The following is a 23,436-nucleotide window of genomic DNA, read 5'->3' as shown; positions in this document are numbered from 1 at the left end:
CAAAGGACTCACTCCTCTCAACATGTTGAGAGCCAACCTGACATTTTTGAGGTGGACTCTGAGAGATTTACAACCAGAGAACAAACAGTGGAAACAACTACAGTCTCTAAATCAGCGAGAGCTGCATTAACCTTAAGCTGCCAGTGGACGACCTGGAAAAGGGGGTCGCACTGTTACAGGAGCTAAGACGCTGACGCCTGAGTCAGCTACGAGCGAACTCTCAGCACATCGTCATAAATTACCGTCACAGTTGGTCAATTACACATCAGCCAAATACAACACATGGTTACGTTTACGCGGAACAAATGACCATGATGTCATCCAATCATAGGGCCGAAGGAGCCGCAAAAAAAAAACGAGTGAGGAGGAAGGCTGGGAATGGTGGAGTCCCCCTGACGCCGCAAGCGGTTTTGCTCTCAGCTGGTGTTGGAAGTTTTTCATTTTTAATTGCAGCTGAATTTAGCATAGAAAACAACGGGTTAAAGTCTGGCAGGAAGCACCTGTAGTTCCACAAGTCAGAAACATTCAACATGCATGCGTGGGATCTTCAATAAAACAAAACAAAGACATATAACTTTGAGCACATGAAAAAGCTTTATTGTCACATTGAGTTTTTTGACATAAACTTTTCAAGCTTAGAATGTGTAAACTATTCAGCAATGCCACTAGGGAGGACAGGTAGTGAACTCACTGTGTATATATATATATTATAATTTATTAAATATCTTTATTTGGCAGGATTTTACAAGGAAGCAGGAAAATACAGAGGCGGTGAGGTACATCTGTTTTTTTTTTTTTTACTTTTACTGTGTGGTTGAATAGAGGCAGATTGTAACACTGGAAACAACAGTAGCAAAAACAAATAGATTTACTGTACAGTTTTCTAATTGGATGCCTGGCAAGTACACATTCAGCTTTCACAAATACAATGATAATAGCGCTATAGGTCATCTGGGATGCACAGGAATGTTAAGAAAGAAAACAGAAGGAGGCAGGGCTGGAAATAACCTGGGAAAGTCCTACTTCAACAACTAGACATTCACTCCAGGAGAGGATTTATACACTGTGACACTCTCTCTTCAATACATTCCTTTAATGTAAACACACTGTCTGACTTTGCTGGTAATACTTCACTGTGTCTTCATTATTTTTTAATGGGCATCAAAAATTTTCACATTTGTGCGTAAACAAATCAAACAGGACGAACACCGTTAAGATTATATGTCCATTTGGCAGCCCAGAGAATAAGCAGGAACAAACAAGGCATGTAAAGGCCTACTGTGAGGCAGCGTGGACACCCACCAATCACTGCAGCTCAATTAGTGTTGGCCAATACAGTAATAATAAGAATAATAATAAGAATAATAGTGAGCTTAAAAAAATCTGATTGAATCATGCAGGCAAACACCACCAACAACACTTAGTTTATAATTATAGATGAGGTTGTGGTATATTACAGTGTTTCAAACTCTAAGTCCAGATTTAAATGAGAGGATTACATCATAAAAAACAATAATAAATAAATACAAACATCCCAATAGTCTTCTTTTGGGAGGGATTCTGTGCAGTAGCTGACTGGTAGTAGCCCGCAGAAGAAAAAAAAAAGTGCATCTCAGCATGTAGCTGTTAGTGCTGGGTGTGTGTGGACATTCACACTGGTGAGTAATAAGGGTGTGTGTGTGTGTTAAGACCAGAGGGGGGCTTGCTGTGCGGAAGTTGTGGTGTTCAGACTCCTTGGTTCCACACGGTGACTGACCGTGTGGTGTGGGTGACAGAATGCGAGTCCTGGCTGGAGCTGTGCAGATGCTGCTAGTCTGTGGTTGTGGAGGTGAAGAGCGGACGGGTGTCTTTAATTACTAAATGATCCGCTGCCTGCGTCACTGGATCTTCCCTGACCTGGACGTGGGCCACTGAGCCAGATGACCAGTGTATCATGCAATGACTGGGAGAGTGGACAATGACAAAGCAGCACTGAGCAAGTATCACGGTTTCTTTCATAACTTTGAGCAGCATTTCATGTTTGATTCAATACTTCAAAAAAATATAGATATTTTTTTTGTTTTCAAATACCGACCACCGAGCTAAACATCATTCACTCCGAATATTTTACTAAGTTTGACAACCATGACGATTGTTGCTAGGCAAGCAGAGCTACACAAATACTCTCAAGAGGCGCCTTCATTAGGTGCATTTTATCACTCTGCAGCCAAATGAATGATCTGTCTGATCATCAGTGCAAAGTGACAGAACAGTACTATTTACTACAGATATGGAGTTTATACTTTTAAAGCTACAGAGCGCCCCCCCCCATTCTGGAAGCAACATGAATTATACAAACACATGTCAACACATGAAACTCTTTTCTGATTGGTCAAAGAATATGATAAAGAACCAGAGGTGCCCGTGGCTTTGATAAGAGCTAAGCCAGCTTGGACCTCAGAGAATGGCTGCTGCCAGACTTTAGTTGGAACCAACCCCATAATCAAGAGATTTTGAGTAAGAAGTTGGTAACGTATCACGTCTAGAACATGTTGCTACTTCCACTCCACATTCAATCAAGTCCTGCCTTATAGCTTTAACTGCATCTCATCAATGTTTATGTATGACAGTATGTTGATGAAATGTGAAGAGTCACTGAAGCAAACCATGAACGACAAGCACAGTAATTCTGAATGGACTGATACAATGATAGAATACTACAGGGGGATAACTGTGTGGATGCATCGTGGATTGGTTCTGATAATACAAGGGTGTGGTTTGTGTGTATGTGTGAAAGAATTGGTCTCTTAACATGTGGAAACACCACCACAGAGGTGAGCTGTGGGTGTAATGACATCACCCACCCTGCAGCTGTGGGGATTCCCTAACAAAAAAACACATTCTCTTCCTCTCAGCTCACTGCAATTCTGTCTGGAAACATCTCATGGGCTGGGTCTCTCTTTCTCTTTTTCTTTCTCTAAGACAGCAGCAAGGTGTGAGGCCTTCAATTCAGAAGTGTAGGCGGGCAGAGGAGACAGCTCACTAAATTAGCAGCCTAATAAACAATAAAACTGCAACAACAAATAGAAGGTGGAAAGAAAAATAAAACACAACAGAATTACTGCTTGGTCACAGCATGCAACGCAAAAAACACACACACCGCCCACATTCATAAGAGCAAGTCTGATTAGCTGATTTGTGTGGCGCCCTCTGGGGGCTGTGGGGTTTGCAAAGCCCTGTCTGGAACTGAAGAGAAGAGAAAAAGAAGAAGAGACGTCCCTAGGTGTGCTCCAGGAGCCACTGGAAGAGTGGGATGCAGTGAGGTTCTCTGCCCGCCTGGAGTGCCTCCTCTCTGGTTTGGGGCTGACTGTGCGCCTGGCTCTCCTCGCAGTAGCGCAGCAGTGTCTGCAGCAGCTCTCCCACCCGCCACTTTCTCTCTCTAAGCCGTTGAACCACTGCTGGGAGCTGAAAGGGCACAGTTATCAATCAGGAGGACACCTAAAACATAGCGTACCCTAATGTAGATTAATAGTGTGAAGAAACTGGGTAAATACTTCTATTTCTTTCTCACTAGTCATGAAAGGTGTGGCCGTCACGCTTTACAGGAAAAGACATCAAATCATTCAGCATGAAAGTCATACATAAGAAGGAACACACAATTTAATATTATACTTGCGCTCCTATGTGTTCCTTCTAAGTATGGTAGCCATTAACAAAATAAATAATCAAAGAAATTCAACTCACTAATAAACACACTGAAATGACAACGTTTGGAAGGAGGCTGTTGTTGTCATTGAGGCTGGACTTGGCTTTGTGTGTGTGAACATTATACTACTTGTTTTATTTAATCATTGCATTAACTGGTGGTTTTTTCAGCTGTTTGTCTCCATAACAAAGTTAAGGCTAGTGGAAACCAGGACTGCTAACCTTTAAAACCAACGTTCATGGAAAACATGAGTTCTTCCACTGACATGGTTCAAGAAAGACTTGAGTGCTGAATCATAGATACAGCAGAGGAAACCTGTTGCTAATGGATACATTCAGAATCACCTGCTGCAGCTCTCTGTCAAGACTCAGCTGGATCTGAGGGATGTCAGCCATGGAAGCTGCCGCCCACTGCAGCATGCACCGGAGCTGGGGGTCGAGAGTCAAGTGTGGAGGGCCACGCCTGAGCTCTCTGACGTCCGAGTTCCCAATGACCAGTGTGGTCCTGGGAGGCAGAGTCCTGTCCACACACAGAGTCCCTGCAGCACAGAGAAAGCGATTGTGACTTGACAAGACAGGCCACTACAGGAAGAGTGTGTAACTGTTCTACTCAGAGCCCTCACTGGAGGTTGCTCTAGTAAGACATAATGAAGAATGAGCGACTGTGGTGGGAGGGGAGTGGATGAATGAGTGTGGAGGTGGTAAAATCCCTGGCAACAACGCACTCAGACGGGCAGACAGATGAACAACAGCCAGCCGAAATCCAGCTGAGGAGTGGAAAGAGCAAGACCTCAGTCAGGAAAGGGGCCGTCCCTCCCCCACGTTTCCTGCTGCTATGTTAAACTGATTGATTTTTTTTCCATAATCTGCTTTTTTCAGTCTTTGCCGAGTTAGAAACAGACTCCAGAAGAAGAATAAATAATATTTCCTTACCACTGGATTCCTCTTTGACCTCAGTCTCCCTCTCCTCTGTGTTGTCACTGTTGAGTGAGAAATATCACACAGGTTAGTAGGAAGGCCAAAATGGCATAGGAAGCTGCATGCGACGATAGATAAACAACAATAAGCATTCCTAAGCTAACAGTCTTTGACATAAGCACAGCGGGATATAGGCCACAAGCACTGCAATTGAAGCAATCCTGATTAAAAGGCATGTCAGACACACAGAGGGTTCAGTGCTGCATATTTCCAGTCAGTGTTGTTTTACGCATTCCAATGAATTTACTTTTCTGACTCTTCATCTTTTGTCAGCTAAGACATGAGGGCGATGAGTACGTCTGGATGCAGTGTGAAAGTTTCCTTCTGAAAATCTTCTCGATATCTGTTCTGTCAATTGTGCAAATATTTGCCGTGTGACGTGCCAACAGGTAAACAGTCATTTCTCCACTTTATAAGATTGTTAATCACAGTGTTGTTGACACAGCCCACGGCTACAGACACTCAGACTCTTGCTTGATATGATATAAGGATATCATTTTCTCTGCAGAGGGAAAATGTCTATGAATACTTTTTCACATACATTGTTCAGGGTTACACCATCAACGTATGAATAACAGATTGTACTAATTGACTAGTCATGCTTTTATGTACAGCAACTCCTGAACTTTGTTTTGATGGAGGTGACAGGTGTGCAATATTTATAACATTTGTAATTTGCAAAGTATTAAATGTTTTTTTTTCCTAAACTGAACTGAAGATAAGCTCTAACTGATATAATGCAGCCATTTGAAACATCTAACACTGAGCATATTTTGAATTCTTTAACTGAACCACAAACTTAAATCTGTGAGAAAACTGCCATCTAATGGCAGGCACTGAACTACCTCACTTTGTTTTACATTTCTCAATGAATAATACCTAAAATAAAGTATTTACACTAACAGGATTCTGCTTTAAATGTGAATTATCCAGTGTAAATCAGCAAAATGTAAACAGTTGAATATCTACAGTAATGAGTGAAGCTCCCATTTGTTTCCCCCAGTACCGTTACACCTGTGGGCAAAACATTTTAGTAAAACCAGGAGACAAAGAACACGTCAACGTGACCAGTCCAGACCTCCTCGCTCCTATTAGCAGACTTTGGAGGTGAATTTGTGGTTCGGTTACTTTTTACTGTACTGGTCCATACTGACAGTAAATATTTGTTGAGAGCTGTTGGTGTTTGGCTGCATTCTTGAGAGCTGTTTGTTTCAGTTGATGTGAGTATGAACATGTACAAGCTTGCTTGACATATTCATTTATATTGTCATCTTGAGTTTATGTCAGAACTGGCACTAATTGGCTTCAGATGTCTGAGGGAGCCTCTTGACATCGGAGAACTGGTTGTTGCCACCCAGCATCAGAACTGAATTCATGTACTGCACAATGGTATTGTGGCTGTGGCTGCAAAACTCAAATGATACTTTCTCTGCATGGTACAAGTGACAACCTCTGAGGCTGAGAAATGAAGCCAGGACTGAAAACCAAAGGCAGCTCTTAACAAAACCTATGGTTAATCCCATTGTTTTAATGAACTGGTAGTGTTTTAAAGATCATCAGCAACTTGTAGCTATTTCAACTTAGCTTGTGACTGGTGTCAGATTAGAATCTAGAGTGCATGACGGCACTAGCCTGAAGAACAGTGTCTGACAATGCTTTTGATTGCTGTATCTCTGTGTGTTTTTGAATGGTCTCATGCAAATCTGCAGAAGTTCCATCTAAAACCAATGGTGGCTTTAAACCTTTCCACAGCATTAATATGAAGAGGGACAGAAACCCCAAAATATAATAACACAACAAATTATTCTGTTTATATACATGAAGTAATACAGCACCAGCACAAACACAACTTGAGTATCACATCACATGCTGACATCAGTATAGAACAAGCACATGCCATGTCAAGCCTATTTATATTAAAGCTTAACTGCGGTCATGCCAGGAGGGGGAAGCGCTGGTGGTTCCTAGTATGAGACAAAGCATGAATCAATATGCTATTGTTGAAAATCCTTTTCATATGATGGCTCCAATTTAGTGTCCACATGTGGATCTGTAACATGCTGACCACTTTCTGTAGCACTGCTGTTTTCTTTGCCTCATTCTAGGTGAACCTCCAGGTCATATGGACAGTTTGAAAAGTTTAGTCGTGTCAAGCAGCTGCTGACCAACCTGTCAGAGGGGGAGAATGACATGCGCTCCTCACACGCCTCCCCCTCCAGGCCCAGACTGCTCCAGCTACTACTGTTCCCATTGCTGCTGAAAAGAGAAGGCAGGTAACACAGCACTGTAACACTGACACAGGCTATCACATGAGAGCTGCTGAAACGCAACACAAGATAATGAGCAGTTTTATATCTATTGTGTACTGTCCGTAAACAGCATGCATTTGGAATAATCCTTTAACTGTCAGGTGAGGTTGAAAACAGAGGAGGATCCTCTGAATGATGCTGATTTTTCCACCGAATATCCCCACTGAATCATCTGTAATGATGATCAAGAGTTTGTTGGTGAAGGCCTGAGATGTGAGATCATTACATTCTTGTCCTCACACAATCTCGTTAAGCCTCTGGGTTCCATCAGGACAACCAGCTGGCAACAGAAGCACAACACACACACTCTCTCTCTCTGTAATTAGTCAATGATTAGCCTGCTGGCTGGAACCTGCACATAGTGTGGCGTGCAACAGTCTCAGTGAGTCTGAAGGGAGGAACATTTTTGGTATCTAAAAATACCACCATTAATTGTCATTACCTCATAGCTTTCTCCCTGTGGTTTGACTGAGTGACATATTGTGACAGCTCATTCATTTAGTCAATCATCATCCTCCACGACTCAATAAGCTCGTGAGGGTTTTTTTTTTTCCTTCCGTTATTTCATCTGCTGATCAGGAGTGGTGGCAGTAGGCCTTTGAAGAGAGTAATGCATTACACACGGTGGACTTTGTTCCTGTAGAAACAGCGCCTGAAGTGAGGAGAGCACTCAGACACACCTTTTAAAAATATTATGATACATTAACTTGGCCCCGATGGCCAACATACCTAGCCGTTAACACATTGTGTTCTTTCAGTATCTTGGGAAAGTATCTTAAATGTTGTCAGCTTTGCTTCCATAGAGATAGAAACTTCTGCCAGAAATGTCAACAACCTAAATTCCCAGACTTTATGGGACCCTGTCACTGAGAGGGCTGATACACACTCACTCCATTTTTTTTAATATGTACAAACAAAGGTGATGTCCAAGGCCAATTCTGCCACAGCTACTACTAAGGACTTGGCAACACAGACAGCAAAATATTTAATAACATATCCTTCATAGCTTGTGTATAATGCACACATCAGGGAAAATTGCATTTTGGCAGTGGAGTTTAAATGAGGTTCCCAAAACATACACTGTGCCCCATGGTAACCCTGAGAAACCTCCCATCTAGACTCAACCACAGGAGACTCCTTCTAAAACAGATCCAACACAAGCAATGTGAGACAGTTTCAGCTCTGGGTCTGAGCAGATGAAGATCATAGAAGGACACAGCATGACAAAGTAATATCCTCCCTCTAATAGTGCTTTCACATCTGCAGGTTTTATTCCATTTGAATCAAATTCTAGTTTGCTTATATTATTAGTGCTGTGTGTTTCTGGTGTGAACACTGTAATCACAGACCAAAACAACCAAACTGAAACCCACTGAGGGCCAAAAGCTATGAATCACATAATGAGCCTATCACAACTGAAGTACTGCCAATACGTTGGATTTTTCTCTGTGAAAATGAAATCAAACCAAGAGGCAACTGCTACAAATTTTACGAACTAATGAAGTGATTCACACCAGAGCAGACAAACTAAAATGTGAAAGTCCACAGACAAAAACTACACAGAAATCATCACAACAGTGATTTCTACATGTCTGTTCCCAGTAGAAAATACCAAAACTGAACAAAACTGCTCTAAAATATCTGGAAATGTGCTTACATGATATCACTTTGTCGAAATCACACTTTACCAGGTATCTGGATAGGTGTGAAAAGTTTAGTGGTTGTTTACCTGTCGCTGAGGTGGAGGAAACTGCTGTTGTCGTCTGGGTGCTCATCTTCAAAGCTCAGGTTAGACCAGCTGCCCAGACTGTCATCTCCAACACTCAGCTGCTGGGACACAGTGGACTCTGTGGCTTCCCTTCCCGAAGAACTTAAAGCCACAAACAGGTGAAGTGAAATTTACACTCAGTGACAGTGACAGTTCTCTTTTAACGAAAAGATAAAGTCAGGTGTTTAAATCTCTGAACAGATTCTAAGCATGTCTTAAAACATTCAAGTGCACACAGAAAACAGTAAAATAACAGATATTGCACTTTACAGACTCTAAAATCTGTTTTTCAAACTACCCTGTGATCAACTGTAGAAAGTCTGCAGATCAGCCAAATACTATTTCATTTTTTTGTACAGTTATTGAAGTTACACACAGTTTAATTTAAATTTTAAGATATGTGAATAATGTATTCCTTTAAAGAAAAAAGCCTGTATTTGATTTGGAGTTCTTATGGCTAATGCAGAAGTATCTTACAAATGTTTTTGATTCATGTGTATGACCTTGGCTATTAAGGGCATGTGAAGATCTATTACCAGTATAGATCATGGTGTAGGTACCTGATGTTGGAAGCCTGGCAGATGTTGGACAGGGCTGATGTCATGATCTCTGCAGTTAGGCTCTCAGCATAGCTTGTGCCGTCATGGCCGATGCCGCTGTCCGCATTAAGGCTGGTGTTACTCAGCTCACGTTTTGCCGTTTCCATTGCCATGGTTACCATCTCTTCTGCAAATGCTGCCCTGTGGTCCAGGTCAATGTGGATCTTGGGAATCTCCAGGCCAGAGAGCCTCTCAGCCCTTGTCTGACATTCCGACATTCCTCTCTTCCTCTGTAATACAGGTTGGTAATGCCGGCTGACTTTGGTGCAGTACGGACACTCCTGCACCTGACAGTAGCGGCATGTCCTTTCACCAATTGCACGGGCAAGTGCAGGCCCATCTGACAACCTCTGAGTGTGAGAGGGTCTGTCATGGCCATGGGTCCTTTGGTGGACCCGTGATGAATGTCTAACTGAAGCCAGGCTCATCTTCAGTGTGTCATCCACTATTTTTCTGGCATAATGCTCAATTACCTGCATCGCCCTGCTGCTGTAGCCTCCATCGTACAGGCTTCCAGTACTGTGGTAATGCCTGCTCTTGCCCTCTTTAGACAACAGGGGGCAGGAGAAGGAGTTCCTGATGAGGGTGTCTGCCATGTCTTCAAGTTTGGACTTTTTGTACAGACAGGAGTCAGTGAAAGATTTGGGTAGTCGTACAGAGGAGAGGCGCAGCTTGCGTGTGACGTCACAGGTGATGTTGTAAGCTAACGATTCTGCAAAGTTGACCAGATCCATGTATTCCCTCTTTCTTTGCTCTTCAGAGTCCCTGCAGCAACACTGAGGATCATCAACTAACTGAATCCTTGCTGACTCTGCTGTCTCCTTGGGTGACGACACCTCACTACCTCCAGAAGCCTTCCATTCATCTGGAAGTGACTTGGAGGAGTGGAGGCGGTTGGTAGAAGTTCTCTGCTTGATCTTGCGACTGGCATGAGCTAGGCCTTGTTTTATAGAGCGATATGCTAAACGGCTTGCATACTGGTCTAAAACTAACTCCCTGCTGCCTCCTTCCTTTTTCAGTACTCTGATGAGGTAGCCAGCATATTCATCTGTCACACTTTCACAGCTGGGATACTCAGAGGACAGACCAGAGCTGAAGCTGGAGATAGTGCTCGGGGTGGAGGTAGGAGACCGGGAGACTGAGGCAATCAGGTCATTAGACCACTGCTCAGCCAGCCTTACTAACCTCCAGTCTTTGTTCTGGTCTGTGCTGGGTTGAGACTGGTGTCGGTGGTGGTGATGCAAGCATTCAGAGCTAGATCTTTCCAAGCTTCTCCTTCTGAGCGCCCTGTGATACGGACACTGCTGTCCAGAGTTCACCATCCTCTTCACATCATTGATGACCTCTCCTGCCACCTCACCAGCGTACACCCACAAAGTGTTCAGGGTCTGCTCTGAGAACTGAGCCACACTGTCTCTCCTTCGATCGCCCCCCTTGCTCCTCTCTGCGCCGTCCTCTGCCACTCCCAGGGTGTCCATCTCTGTTGCCATAGAGACTATGTGGCATGCCAACCGCTCAGCATAGTGGAGAGCTTCCTTGTTGGACATCCGGCGAGAGGATGTCTGGTTGAGGTCATGTCGGCCACCCTCTGTCTCTGAACGTCTGTTAGTGCCACCTTCTTCTTCCTCCTCCTCTTCATCCTCATTGCCATTGGCCTCCTCAGAGAGAGACCTCATCAATTTGAGCATGAACTCTGCCTTGTCTGCCTCAGGGACGATGTCTTTTGGCCCTGGTCCAGGCTCAGGCTGATAGTGAGGGGTGGGAGGTGGCGTTGCAGGAGAAAATTCCTTGGCCAGTTTGGTCTTCAGCTTTTTGGAGAACTGTTTTATCTGCTTCTCCTTGGACACTTCACTGGGCTGCTGAGGAGTGGAGGGAGGAGTGCCAGGCGTCCCACCAGATTTTCGGCCAGAACTAGGAGCTGAGTCATCCACAGGAACAGAAATCCTCCTTTGTCCGCCCATCTCAGTACCCGGCACATCAAGAGTATCCATCATCATAGGCTGTGTTTCAGCCACCCCTTTGTTCTTGAGGTCCATCTCACAATGGACTCCCTTCTGGCTATGAGAGGCTGTCTGAAAGGAAATGGAAGGAACACAAAGGTCTGGTGTTTGCTGAACAGGGTCACTCTGCCTAAAACATCCAGAATCCCTACAGTCGTATCTGAAACTCTCCCTGCCAGCTCCCTGTCTAGAAGGAGAATCTGGAGAATCATCTTGTTTTGAGTCTCTTCCAATTGTCTTTGTCAGGAAATCAGCACAGTCACCAAAACTTTTCTTCATCTTAGAGGCAGTGATCAGTTCACGGGCCTCAGTTACTATCATATCCACCATGTTGCCTGAAAAGTTTTGAAATGAAGACTTTGTTTGGTCTTCTGCAGGTATTGAGGTCTGTGTTCCATGACTATATGGGTGATTTTTTGAGGATGAAGTGCTGTCAGAGGACAGTACTGTGGCACATTTAGGGCTGCCCTGTGGGGCATCTGACAAGCTCGGCCTATGCTCACAGGGCTCTTCAGAATCCTGGAAGTGGGAGAGGGCTTGGCTTGCATGGGGAACAGGAATACAGCTGGCCATGCCTGATACAGTGAACAGGGCTTTCTTCACGGTGCAGGATGCATCCTCTCCTGAGGGACATGGGGCTCCTGTAGTGGAGCTAGAACTTAAAACCTGCTGGTTTGCAAATGTACTACAGGTATGAGTGCTCATGTTCAGTGCACTAACATAACAAACATTGTCCAACGACACACTAATTGCAGCTTGGCTAGTGAAAGCAACATCAGCCTGAGAGAGCTCTATAAAGGCCTCCTGGATTACAGACTCAGACAAGTCTGAAGCATATGAGGAAACCACCTCCTCCTCTTCCTCTTCCTCTTGCCCATTGCCAAAAGACCAGTCACTAGGTGTGAGAGGAGTTGAGGGGTGGGAGAACTGACATACTTCCATGATCCCTTCAAACACCAGCTCCTCAGCCAAGTCGGCAGCAAAACGTGACACGGTGCTGTGGAATATCTGCTTTTTCACTGTAAGAAACTCCTTTAGAGCTCCAGACACAGCCTCTCCAACCAGGAATCCAGCCAACCCATTGATTGCTCGCTCCTTCAATACATAGGCGTGACGCATGCCAATCTCATGGAAGGCCATCTGAAACACTGAAGAGGTAAGTCGTGCAGCAAGGTGACACAAGGTGGTGGTACAGGAGGACACACCTTTTTGGAGGTCTCGTAAGGCGCTGCCCAAGCTCATTTCCACTAAGTCAGTGGCAAACCTCTGAATGCCATCCTTCAGAGACTGAGACTTCTTCTGCAGCTTGGCCACCGTTACAGTCTCCTGTATTTCTGAGAGCTTCATCAGGTAGCCCGAAGGATTCTTGAATTCCTTGTGGCAGACGCAACTAAGATTCTTGTTGTCACTGATGTCAACGGCAGACTGGTATCCACACACAGATCCCAGAATTTCTTTGGACAGACTGCTGGCAAAGTCTGAGTAAGTCTTGTACAGTGAGCAGAGATCTTGGGGTTTGCGTAGCTCTGAGCTGTCCTGTGCATCTTCATCTGTCTTCCAGAAGTACTCAAGCGGCCCACTAGAGTCCACCAGAGGACTGAAAGCAGAGGAGCTAACAGGACTGAACAGTGGGCCACCATTCTCATCAGAGGGGGTCTGTACCAATCGAGGAGAATCTGGAACCTCAGAGTGAACTGAGTAGGGAGAACCTGGTTTCAGAGGAGTAGGTTTTTTCACATTAGCTGGGAGAGTGGGCTGGTCAAAGCGGTGCGGATTCATTGCCTTGGTTGAGCAGCCCCTGGAAACATATTTGGACGCACTGGTACCAGACTCTGCAGACTTTTTCTGTGTAGTTGGGGCACTGATTGCATCCAGGGGCAGTGTGAGAGTGCCACTCTCTGTGCTCAGCTCCTCCAAATCATCAAACTGGTCAAAGCTGTCAAAGAATTCACTGACTTCAGAGTCTGAGTCTTCCACTCTCTCTCTAGGCCCGCCTGGCACCTGGGGAATGTCCAGCTTGGCCAGCAGGCTTTTCTGGTAACCCACTTCATCTAGGAAAATGATGGGGCTGGGGCTGGAACAGTCGGACTCTTCTGATTCACTGACATGAATCACAGGTGAGGTGTGACGAGCTCCAGGACTACAGTAAGTCCACTGGGACTCCATGCCTGATGACCTCTGCACTGTGACGGAGACATCTGGACCAGAATTATGTTTGGCCGAATACTTCTTCGAGGATGAACTAATAATAACACAGGAGCCTGATAATTCCTTCCTTCTCTTGTGAGCTGGGACTGTCTGTGATGCCACATCTCGCTTTTTAAAATGGCAAAAGAGAGCTGTGGAGACATGAAAGAGAACTTTGTTTTACTTTTTCATCAGTAAAAAGACACCAGAGGCAACTAAGTGCCACTAAACGTTTGATATTAAAACCTACAGGGGTTGTCTCCTGTGTCCTCCTCCTCCAGATGCTCCAGGGCTGTGACAAAGTCATCCTCAATTGATGAGACAGACTGGTTGGTGTCATCTTCCTCTGGCTGGCTGGATTCAGCTGTGCCCCTCTGAAGAGCCTGAAGCTCCAAAACATATCGGACCCCCACCATGTAGCACCCCAGCAAGCCCACTAAAGACGCCACACTGGCCTGAGAGTAGACATTGGTGCTGGGATTATGCCTCAGTACACACACAGCCTTTAACAATCGCTGGAGGAAGAGGAAAGGAAGAAAATAGAGATGATGACATTTTATAATGAAGAAGAGGAGACCAAGCTGCCAAATGTTAGCATGAAATATCTTGACTTTTTTCAAATTAAAATGAATACACGTGAGATTGTTTTAATCTTACAGGCTGGAAGTGTTTTGTTATGGCTGTGCTCTGACTGCAAGATGCGAATCATTTGGTGCAAGTCTACTCTAAAATCCATGTGTGGGAAGTCTTGCTGTCTGAACCCACAGACTAAGCTTTGTTCACAGTAATAAAGTGCAGGACCACAAAGGAGAGAGCTGCAAATGTGAGCCAAAAAAAATGGCCATTTATGCCACCTGCATTTCTTCAAAAGCGTGAGAAAGACTTGGTACGTCTGTTTACATGCAGAAACCGATGAGGCCATCAAGTGGGAAAACAATTTAATCAACTGGTGGAATTTTGTTTTACTGATGAGTTCTAAAAATACCTTTTCTCTAAATCAAAATAAACATCTGCCATGTGTGTATATGTTTCTAGTGGAAATAAACAGGACTTGTCAAAAACCGACATTTACACAAGTAGCTTTGAAAACATCCAGGATTTTCAAGGAAATAAAAATACTATCTTATGGCCTCAAAATGTCAACACACCTTCACTTTTTGGACTCACAGCATCTCCACTCACAATGCAATGGTTTAAATAAATAAAAGTTGAATGGGAACTGCAATCTTCATGTTTGTCTACAGAAGTGTCCAGGCTACTCAAGGACTTCTTACAACGTTTCTGGCATTTGTCCTGATAAACAATGTGTAGGACCATAAGGGGAAACATTCAGAACTCCCTGTCCTATTTTCAGCTAGAGGTGGTTCAGTGGAATTAGACTTAAGTAAAAGGAAGAGACCACCGCAGCTGGTCAATTGGCAAAGAGAGCTAGAGTATGCAGTGGCCTTTTCTTTTCTGGCCATTCTTTTGGATGACAAATGGGAAGAGAGTGCAGGATACAAACTTTATGATCCCCAAAAGAATCAAGCCCAGTGAATTTCGGGTGTTTTAAGAATACCATAGTGATTTTCTCTGTTTTCTCTGATCCCATAAAATAACATTTTAAACACTTTTTATCTTTTAACTTTTTATTTAGTTTAGATTTCAGTCCATTGTTTCAGTCGTAAAATATCACTTTTGGTGTATGTGCACACATTTTACAGTTGTAGACTCACCTGAAGGATAAAAATCTATCTTTGAATTTGTCTCTGAAATTATATCTGCAATATAGTGAGCTAAAACTGAAGGGGCCTCAGTCCTTATTTAAATCCATGAGACATCTACAGGCACAGAAAAGTGTGAGCACTGCCCATTCTTACTTCCTGTTATTCTCTCCCCTTACTTCTGCTTCCCTCAGCATGCTGACTAAGCAAATTCCTACTGAAGGAAAGGTCCGTCACCTACCTGAGGCCCGGCATCCTTGTGCTCTGCCAGCCTGCGGGAGTCTTTGAGCAGCAGAACTTCGTCATTCTTCAGTCCGTGAACGTGAAGCGACCTGAGAAGATCGCACAGTGCCGCTGGCAGAGATGACAGAGCCTGGGGATGGAGACCACACAGAATTAACTTACAAGATCTAGAGCTCATTCAGAACATATTTATGGTTCTTTATGAATTCTTACCTGTTGGGTGACATCTTCCCCTTCACACTGACCAGGCAGGCACACAAAATGAACCTGAAAAGAGCACAGTTATCGGTCAGTAAAAATGTGTCTTTGCTTCAGCTTTATTCAGTGCTGTTGGTGTAACAAACCTCTGTCAGTCTTGTGGTGTCTCTGTTGGGAAGCTCTAGCCCAATGCCACATAGCTCCTTTTTATTCCTAAACAGGCTCTTCACTGACTGTGGACCCGTGTCACGCACAGTCTGTAAACACACATGCAGCGTTGCATAGAATTAGTATATGGTCACCCCACATCTATAATGACAAGCCAATGTTTACAAATGCAAAAAATGCATGTGATATTATCATACATGTACATCCACATTGTGTCTGGTGAGGTGCAAAGTCCAATTTCTAAAATTTAGAAAAACTAAAAGAAATTGTGTCCTCTAGTACAGATATAGAGCAGGGCTCTAGACTAACTTTTTGCACTGGTTGCACCGGTGCGCCTAACCTTTTTTTCTTGGGTGCACCGGCACAAAAGTTAGGTGCACCGCATCACACATCACACAGCAGTTTGTTTTTTAATTGCTGTCCATATATTTTATCGATCAGGCCTTAACTTACACCTATCCTAACGCAGAAGTTCTTTTCATCTTCTCTCATCATCTGCAGCTACATCTACTGTTTACCTGACGGCCTCGCAGGGCTGCAGCCAAAGTTTTAGAAATACTGAGGTCCAAAAATTGATCTCTAGGAAATATGAACGGGCTTAATAATCACATATCATCCTAAACTGACTTTGGACCTTGTTTAATGAACACAGGTAAATACAAATAAATAAATACATGTACTGAGAGTACTCATTCAAATTATGGACAAACCAGCCAACAGGTCTGCCTGTCAGAAATCCATAATGAAGATTCAAAGTTACAGCACTCTTCAGTTCCCTGTTTGCTTTCTCTCTGTATTTTCTGGCTGTTGCTCCTCACTTATCTATCTGGCAATGGGAATTAAAAATGATTAAAATCATATACACCTTTATTTATTTAATAGTTGTGATTGAGATATATATTTTGTTTTCTTCAACACATTTCTAATGCAGCTACAGTATCTCTTCTCTCATCTTCCTCACCTCTTCCTCTCTTCCTCTCTGTCTCCTCTCTTTCTAAAGCTGAGCTGCAGCTGACAGACTTTTCATTCTGTTACAGTTTTAGCTGTATGCAGACATCATACTGGCAGACAATGCTCTACTATAGCAGGATAATAACAATACTGTTTAAATGGGTGTTCATCATGTAACCATGTACTATAACTCCTTAAACCAGCTGACTGCTGTCAGTCAGTGACTCAGCCTTCATGGATGAACCTCACAGGTCAGATAACACTGTCCGTCAGACCTGCTGTTCTGTTATAATGCTACGCGCACGTCACGCCCCCTCCCTGAACATGACCGGCTCGTTATCACCCGTCATTCAGGTCAACAGCAAATTAGCAAAACCCGCATAGTTGCAACAAATCCTGCTCCTCCGCTGTATGTTCACTTAAACTAAACGTCGTTAATACCGGTCTGTCTGTGTGTGTGCGCGCTGAGCGGTGCAGTGAGAGGGTCGTATGAGTTCTGCACACACGTTTTAAAAAGTCCGGGCCGAAACGAACTTTGTTCATATCTCTCTGTTCTCGTGCAGTATGGAACAAGCTTTATCACACAGCATCAGCTCTGCACAGCATATGTCCGCGTCATTCTCTGAATGTTCGGTCTCGGCTGACCGCAGCAGACACGTTTTCAAAGACACACACACGGAGGTCCCGCCCTTCACCGTCTCTGATTGGTTCAGACCACGATATGGGCCTGATGTGTGTCTGTTGCTGGAGACTTTTGAGAGTCGCGGAGAACGTATCTCCCTCTTACAGCTGGTCGTACCAGTGCGACCTCTGATATTTTTTGGTTGCACCTTTGAGAAATTAGGTCGCATGTGCGCCCAAAATGGTCGCACTCTAGAGCCCTGTAGAGACTGACCTCTTTCCGGACTGAGGCCCTAGATCTTAGTGGGACTCCTCTGATTCGGGCGCAGGCATCCATAGCAACAGGGAGGTGCACGTGGCTGGTGGGCTGACTGGCCACACACCTGTAAGCAGAAGAAAAACAACAAAAATGACAGGGTGAATGACATATCAAATATGTGCTACTGCTAAAATGAGAACAAGTAAAGAAATTAAATTCTACATCATCGCATTCAGTCTCATAGCTGAGCCTCGTTCTCTGAACAACAAGCCTCAAACAGAAATGTTCAGTGATCGTTTTGTTGCTCTCACATGCTACTCAGCCCCCCCACCATCAACCACAGCAGCAGTCACATGACAGTATAAAGGTTATTATTGAACAATCAGATCTCTCATTATGTCTTGGTGTAGCTGTTGCACACATGACATGATAAAGTCACACAAGCACTGAGAAACAAAGCCTATGCAGTTCTCCCCATGGACTCTGGTGCCTTGCTACGAGTATCTGAGTTAAAATGTCAAAAAAAGACGTAAAGTGATGCATAACTAAGGGTGCATCCACTGGTGACAGGTGGGTGTCTTGATCTCTACCTCTTTCTCGATTTCCCCGTTTCTGGATTAAAACAGAACGGCCAACATGGTGACAGCTGGGTGTGTGATGTCATGCAAGTTTTATCCATCTTTGTTTATATCTAAGAAAGACTTTAAGGGGCAACAGTGGCGCAGTGGGATAGCAGGGTTGTCCAATAACCTCCCTAGTCACTGTTGTGTGTTCTTGGGCAAGACACTTCACCCTAGCCTGTGGCGCGCCTTGCTAGTCATTGTATGACACTGCACAAGCAGTGTCATACAATGAGTGTCATACAATGACACTGCACAAGCAGTGTCATACAATGACACTGCACAAGCAGTGTCATACAATGACACTGCACAAGCAGTGTCATACAATGACACTGCACAAGCAGTGTCATACAATGACACTGCACAAGCAGTGTCATACAATGACATGATGATTCTTTAAACAGCCGGGCCTGCATCAAAGATCAAAGAGAAAGGCAGGAGAGCAGGGGTGTGTGCTCTGAGCAGGGGAAACACACTTGGTAAGCAGCATGAGAGAGCAAGTAAAGGAGGCAAAATATTTACAGTGTACAAGAAGGAAAAGTTTCCCAAGAAATCCAAGCCTCTCCTTTGAGGTATGGTCCAAAGCAGCTAGATGAGTCTAGACACATGTGGGCGGCTCTATTGATCAGCCCATCCTGCATCCTGTGAAGCAAAGGGAGCAGAATACATGCCACCGGCTTCCTCTGGTGATCCAGGACCTCCTGGCTTCTCACGAGTGCTTTAGTGGGCTATACAAAACCAACACCACCGCCACTGCTGCCTAACCTCAACAATGCAGAGCATCCCAATTCACTCACTTAGGGGAAGGGGCACGGTGACGTCTATCAGTGCTGTGACTAACCTTAACACATAAGTGTGGAATGTTTCATGTTTACCACACTTATGTGTGAGGATGTTTTACCTCCGCAGTGCCTTTTTATGAGAAACAATTCAACAGGCCAACATCATCAACTTATGCAACAAATGTGGTCACATAATGAGATTTGTATTTAGTATTAGTCATGTCATGGAAAAACGGCAATTAAGTGGAACTAAGATTTGTCTCACAAATCCTCAAGCGCTGATTCATAAAACTAATTGTCACCGTTTACACAGAAATGTAACCAAGCTTAGCAGACTCAGCCAGAAAGATTCTGGAGATGATCGCAGAGAGACAGAAAAACAACAACCTGCCAAGTGGAGGAACTGTGTAGTCTAAAATCTTCTTGATGTGGGCCAAATACTGAGCATGAGTGTGGGTGGCCGGAAGGATAGATAAACAGAGAGAAGGACACTCTGGAGAACATAAAAACTCACAGCTCACTGTGGTCTTTAACAAGACACAGGTGTTTTGGGTCTGATGACAACAGTAAGGCAGGTGTGTATCTAAACTAAATATACCACAATATATCAACACAGGTGATTATTGTGACACTGAACCCCTAAAGCCACCAACAGGTTTGAAATGCATCCTTTTTTTCCTCACCACCAGAAGGAAGAATCTGACTTGGAACTTTCCGACTCTACTTGAATGCATCATGTGAAATTCTAAATGCTTTATGAGAGATAATCTCAGTTTACTGCAGCACCACATGGTCTTTAGGGGTTATTTTATAATGTCACACACTATCACATGAATATCAGCTTTTAAAGGGACTCCAAAATGACCTCTAAATCTAGTTATATTGAATAAAATCTGATTATTTGTATTTTGGCACTTGGCACTGTCCATATAACATAACAAAACAAAGGCTATTTCCAACATGCTGGAAAATGTTTTACATACTTTTACTAATTTTTCATCTCTTTATTTAAAGGTGTAATGGCCAAAACAGAAGATCAGACCAATTACACATGGATGATATCTTAGTAGACATTGTTTTACCCATATCTTGATTTGTTCACCGAAACCTTAGTAAAAACATTTAAGAAGGCAGAGAGTCAATTTGTAAAATGGAATAAAATGAGCCTTTTTAAACTGAACTTGACAATATGTCATGTCTTTTGGCCCACATTTTCGCCTGAAGCTGATGTCTCATTTTAGCTTCTGGCCAATACTGATAGCCTATAATTAAGCATATCTGTAAATTCACATGCATCATCTCAGAATGTATTACACTGATGTATAGTACTGGATGGATAAACCTTTTAAACTGACATTGTCATCCAGGCTTTAGGTCTTGGAGTGTAGATACTGACTTACAAAAAGAGAAAAGAGATCTTTCAGGGTGATCTTTCCCTTTAAGTGACACCCCTGTGCTGGTCCAAAAATAGCCTCTTAAAGGACTAAACTGCACATTTTACAGAAGGACATCATGCTTTCACTAAACTCTGTGCTGCAGAATCAAGATGTATAGGGAGCTGCTACAAACAGTGCTGGATTATTTACATACAAACACTTTGCGCTACATGACTTGTTGATACCCATCATACAACAACTGATGTTACATTCGACACTTGAGTGTGTTATAAATAATTACTCTTGTTAACTAAGTCCTAATTAAGGCCAATCTATCCAGAAGGGTGTATGTGTGTGGGAGAGCAGTCGGCTAATGTTACAGCTCAACAGGGCTGGTACCCGCCGCAGCAGGCCACAAAAGGAACCACACACCGCGGATGCTGATGTTGATTCACGACTGATCAGGCTCTATGCAGTCCAAAACACACGGACGGTTAGCTAGCACGTTATACTTAACACACTTTATCCACAGAAAAGAGTTTATAATAACAAATCCCGGGGGCTCACACATCAACAGTTCTCCACAGCAACAGAAAGCCGCCTGCGAGCTGACAGGCTGTCAATCACCAGGCTAGTAGCAGAGGAACCAGGCCGCGGTCAGCTCGGCTATGATGTCACCCTGCTGTCGCTAGCTTAGCGCCTAGCCACCGAGCTAACGGTCACTGTAGAACGGTAAAAACAAATACCGAACAGACAGACATATGCAGCCATTTGCTGTTTATCCTAAACATATCTACTAAGCGTCAGTAAGTCAGCTCACCTCAGCGCTCAGTGTCGGACTCCAGCAGTGATGACGGTAGCCGCTGTGGCGGATGTTCAATCCGTGAACGATTTGCTCGTTTTGAACTCCACAGATCAAAAACCGTCAACACGTGCCGGAGGAACGAAATAGGAGCTGCTGATATAACTGTCTCCTATCATCTTCATATCTATTGTTAGTTCATTCATTTTAAGACTTTTTCTAAAATTGAAACAATGAGTTCAAGAAGGCATTTTGATTCAAACGACTCCTAAAAGTGATCCGAACTCTCCATCCACTGTCGTTCTTCCCATGAAAACAAGAGCGAGGCATCATTAATCGCACACCGAGAAAACAATGCGTGTCGCACTCACAAAGTCAAAGGCAGAACGATCAAACTGCAGGCCCACACAGTAAACACTACCCATAATCTTTACATTTCTACATATTAATTGCCACATATTCCAATAAGACACAACATTGTTTTAACTATTTAACGTCTTTCTATTCTGCATTCTGTATGTATACATTCTGTTGCTTAGGATTCTTTCTTCCCTCTTGTTAACCAGATTCTGTCTGCACATTCCTGTAAGAATTCTTTATTGAAATGGGACAGTGGCGAGAACTGTAAAGTAGACAGAGGGAGATAAAGGTAAAATAAGAATAATCATTTCCAGGTTAACTACCTTTTCAGGTAGCTTCAAAGAACTACCACGGGATAAATATTAGCCAATAAGATAATAATAGCAAACTGTCTGGCCAGATGAATCTTTGTTTGTTAATTATTAGTGAAATAAAATAAGATGTAGCCTGATAAAACACAGGTTCCACTGGGGGCTGTATGCCCCATCCAGCCATTCCAAGCTCTAGCTTTATCTGTGCTCATTTCTCTTCATTGGCTTCCTGTAAAATCCAGAATAGACTTTAAAATTCTTCCTCTTACATACAAGTCTGTTAATGGCCATGCTCTGTTATACAGAGCGCAGACTGTTATCACAGAGTGCAGGTTTGTTTGTAGATTCCAGAATCTGTTTCACACTTTACACACAGTCTATAGATAGTCAGAGCCATACTGTGTTAAGGCCACTAGACATATATAGTCATTTTGCAGGTTGGGCTCTACTGAGCAGTCCCTCACACTCCCCTAACACCACCATCTGTCCTTTATAATATATGTTGATGTTTGCCTGTTCCTCTCCTTTTTCTCTCTTTCACCCTCTGTCCTATCTACCTCTCCTTTTTTCTGCCATTGTTTGCCTTTAAGTGCTTGATTGGCAGTCAGGCAAGTGCAGAGACAACTCAAAAACTCAGACTGCAAAAGATGCTATACCAATATAAATTAAATAGAGGCCATCTGGTTTGGATAGAGATAGTAAACAGGACTCTTCAGCTACTGTAATGATCTATGTTAAGGAAAGAAGTGCTTCACAAACTAATAGGCTACATACTAATTCCTGTTTATTTGTAAATTGGGATTAGTTTGTTAGTTTGTCTTATGTTATTTTTGTAAGATTAACATAAAAAGAAACATTATTTTTCTGATTTCGGAGTGTAGGACATTCTTTAATGAATAACAAGCCCAGAAATTTGGAGTTCAAAGGGTTAAAGCTGTTGAGGCAACACATTTTCTATATAAGGTTTGATGACTTCATAGAAATGAAAACAGAATCAAAGGGAAACACACTGCATACGTATTTGGTTTTATTGAAGAAGAGAGATATGAATAGGTAGCCTGTTTTAAGGCACCTTAAAATGTACAACAAAGCTGAACCATTTATTTATTCAGAATACAAAAATACACATCTCAGTGACTCCAAATGTAATAAATAGTTAACCATGCATTCTAACCATAAAAAGGCACAGAAAACAGTCACTTAGTAGTCATAAAAATGATCAACTACTTTACCAAAAAAATCATCCAGATAGTAATACAGGTGACAACTGTAACATTATATTCCAAATGTGAAAACACAATACACATCATATCATTTAACCTTAGGCAATAAATATGCAAATATTGTCTATACCTACATATATATTCTTACAAATTAAAACTGTGCCATTGTAAACATAATGTAAACAAATGAATTTTTTTTCCCCATCACTTCAGGAACCACGTCAAAAGTGTTAAATCTGTCTTTTGGAAATCCTTGCATGGGTGTCGTCGGTTTTTTATTTAAACCAGGCAGTT

The 23,436-nt window shown here is 43.2% G+C and overlaps 1 protein-coding gene across 5 annotated transcripts; it reads right to left on the bottom strand.

Moving 5' to 3' along the window:
* Positions 1-710: 710 nt before the first annotated feature.
* On the bottom strand, positions 711-21,530 carry akap11 (A kinase (PRKA) anchor protein 11). Of its 5 annotated transcripts, none has more exons than XM_028392935.1 (12): positions 21,267-21,530; positions 17,684-17,792; positions 15,816-15,926; positions 15,685-15,738; positions 15,470-15,601; positions 13,776-14,040; positions 9,300-13,677; positions 8,701-8,841; positions 6,832-6,918; positions 4,618-4,664; positions 4,030-4,223; positions 711-3,444 (listed from the first exon to the last, which is right to left on the bottom strand). In XM_028392935.1, exons 2-12 carry the CDS (start codon positions 17,744-17,746, stop codon positions 3,259-3,261), a joined length of 5,658 nt encoding a protein of 1,885 aa, XP_028248736.1. In that variant the 5' UTR covers positions 17,747-17,792; positions 21,267-21,530; the 3' UTR covers positions 711-3,258. The 5 variants fall into 5 exon arrangements, with proteins under 5 accessions (XP_028248736.1, XP_028248737.1, XP_028248733.1 ...); XM_028392936.1 differs by lacking the exon at positions 21,267-21,530 and adding an exon at positions 21,014-21,258; XM_028392932.1 differs by lacking the exon at positions 21,267-21,530 and adding an exon at positions 18,811-18,979.
* Positions 21,531-23,436: the final 1,906 nt, after the last annotated feature.

This window comes from Parambassis ranga, chromosome 21, assembly GCF_900634625.1.
Source record: "Parambassis ranga chromosome 21, fParRan2.1, whole genome shotgun sequence".
In the NCBI taxonomy this organism is placed as follows: Eukaryota; Metazoa; Chordata; class Actinopteri; family Ambassidae; genus Parambassis; species Parambassis ranga.
The sequence above is the reverse complement of the archived record's forward strand: the minus strand, read 5'-3'. Positions and strand labels throughout refer to the sequence as shown.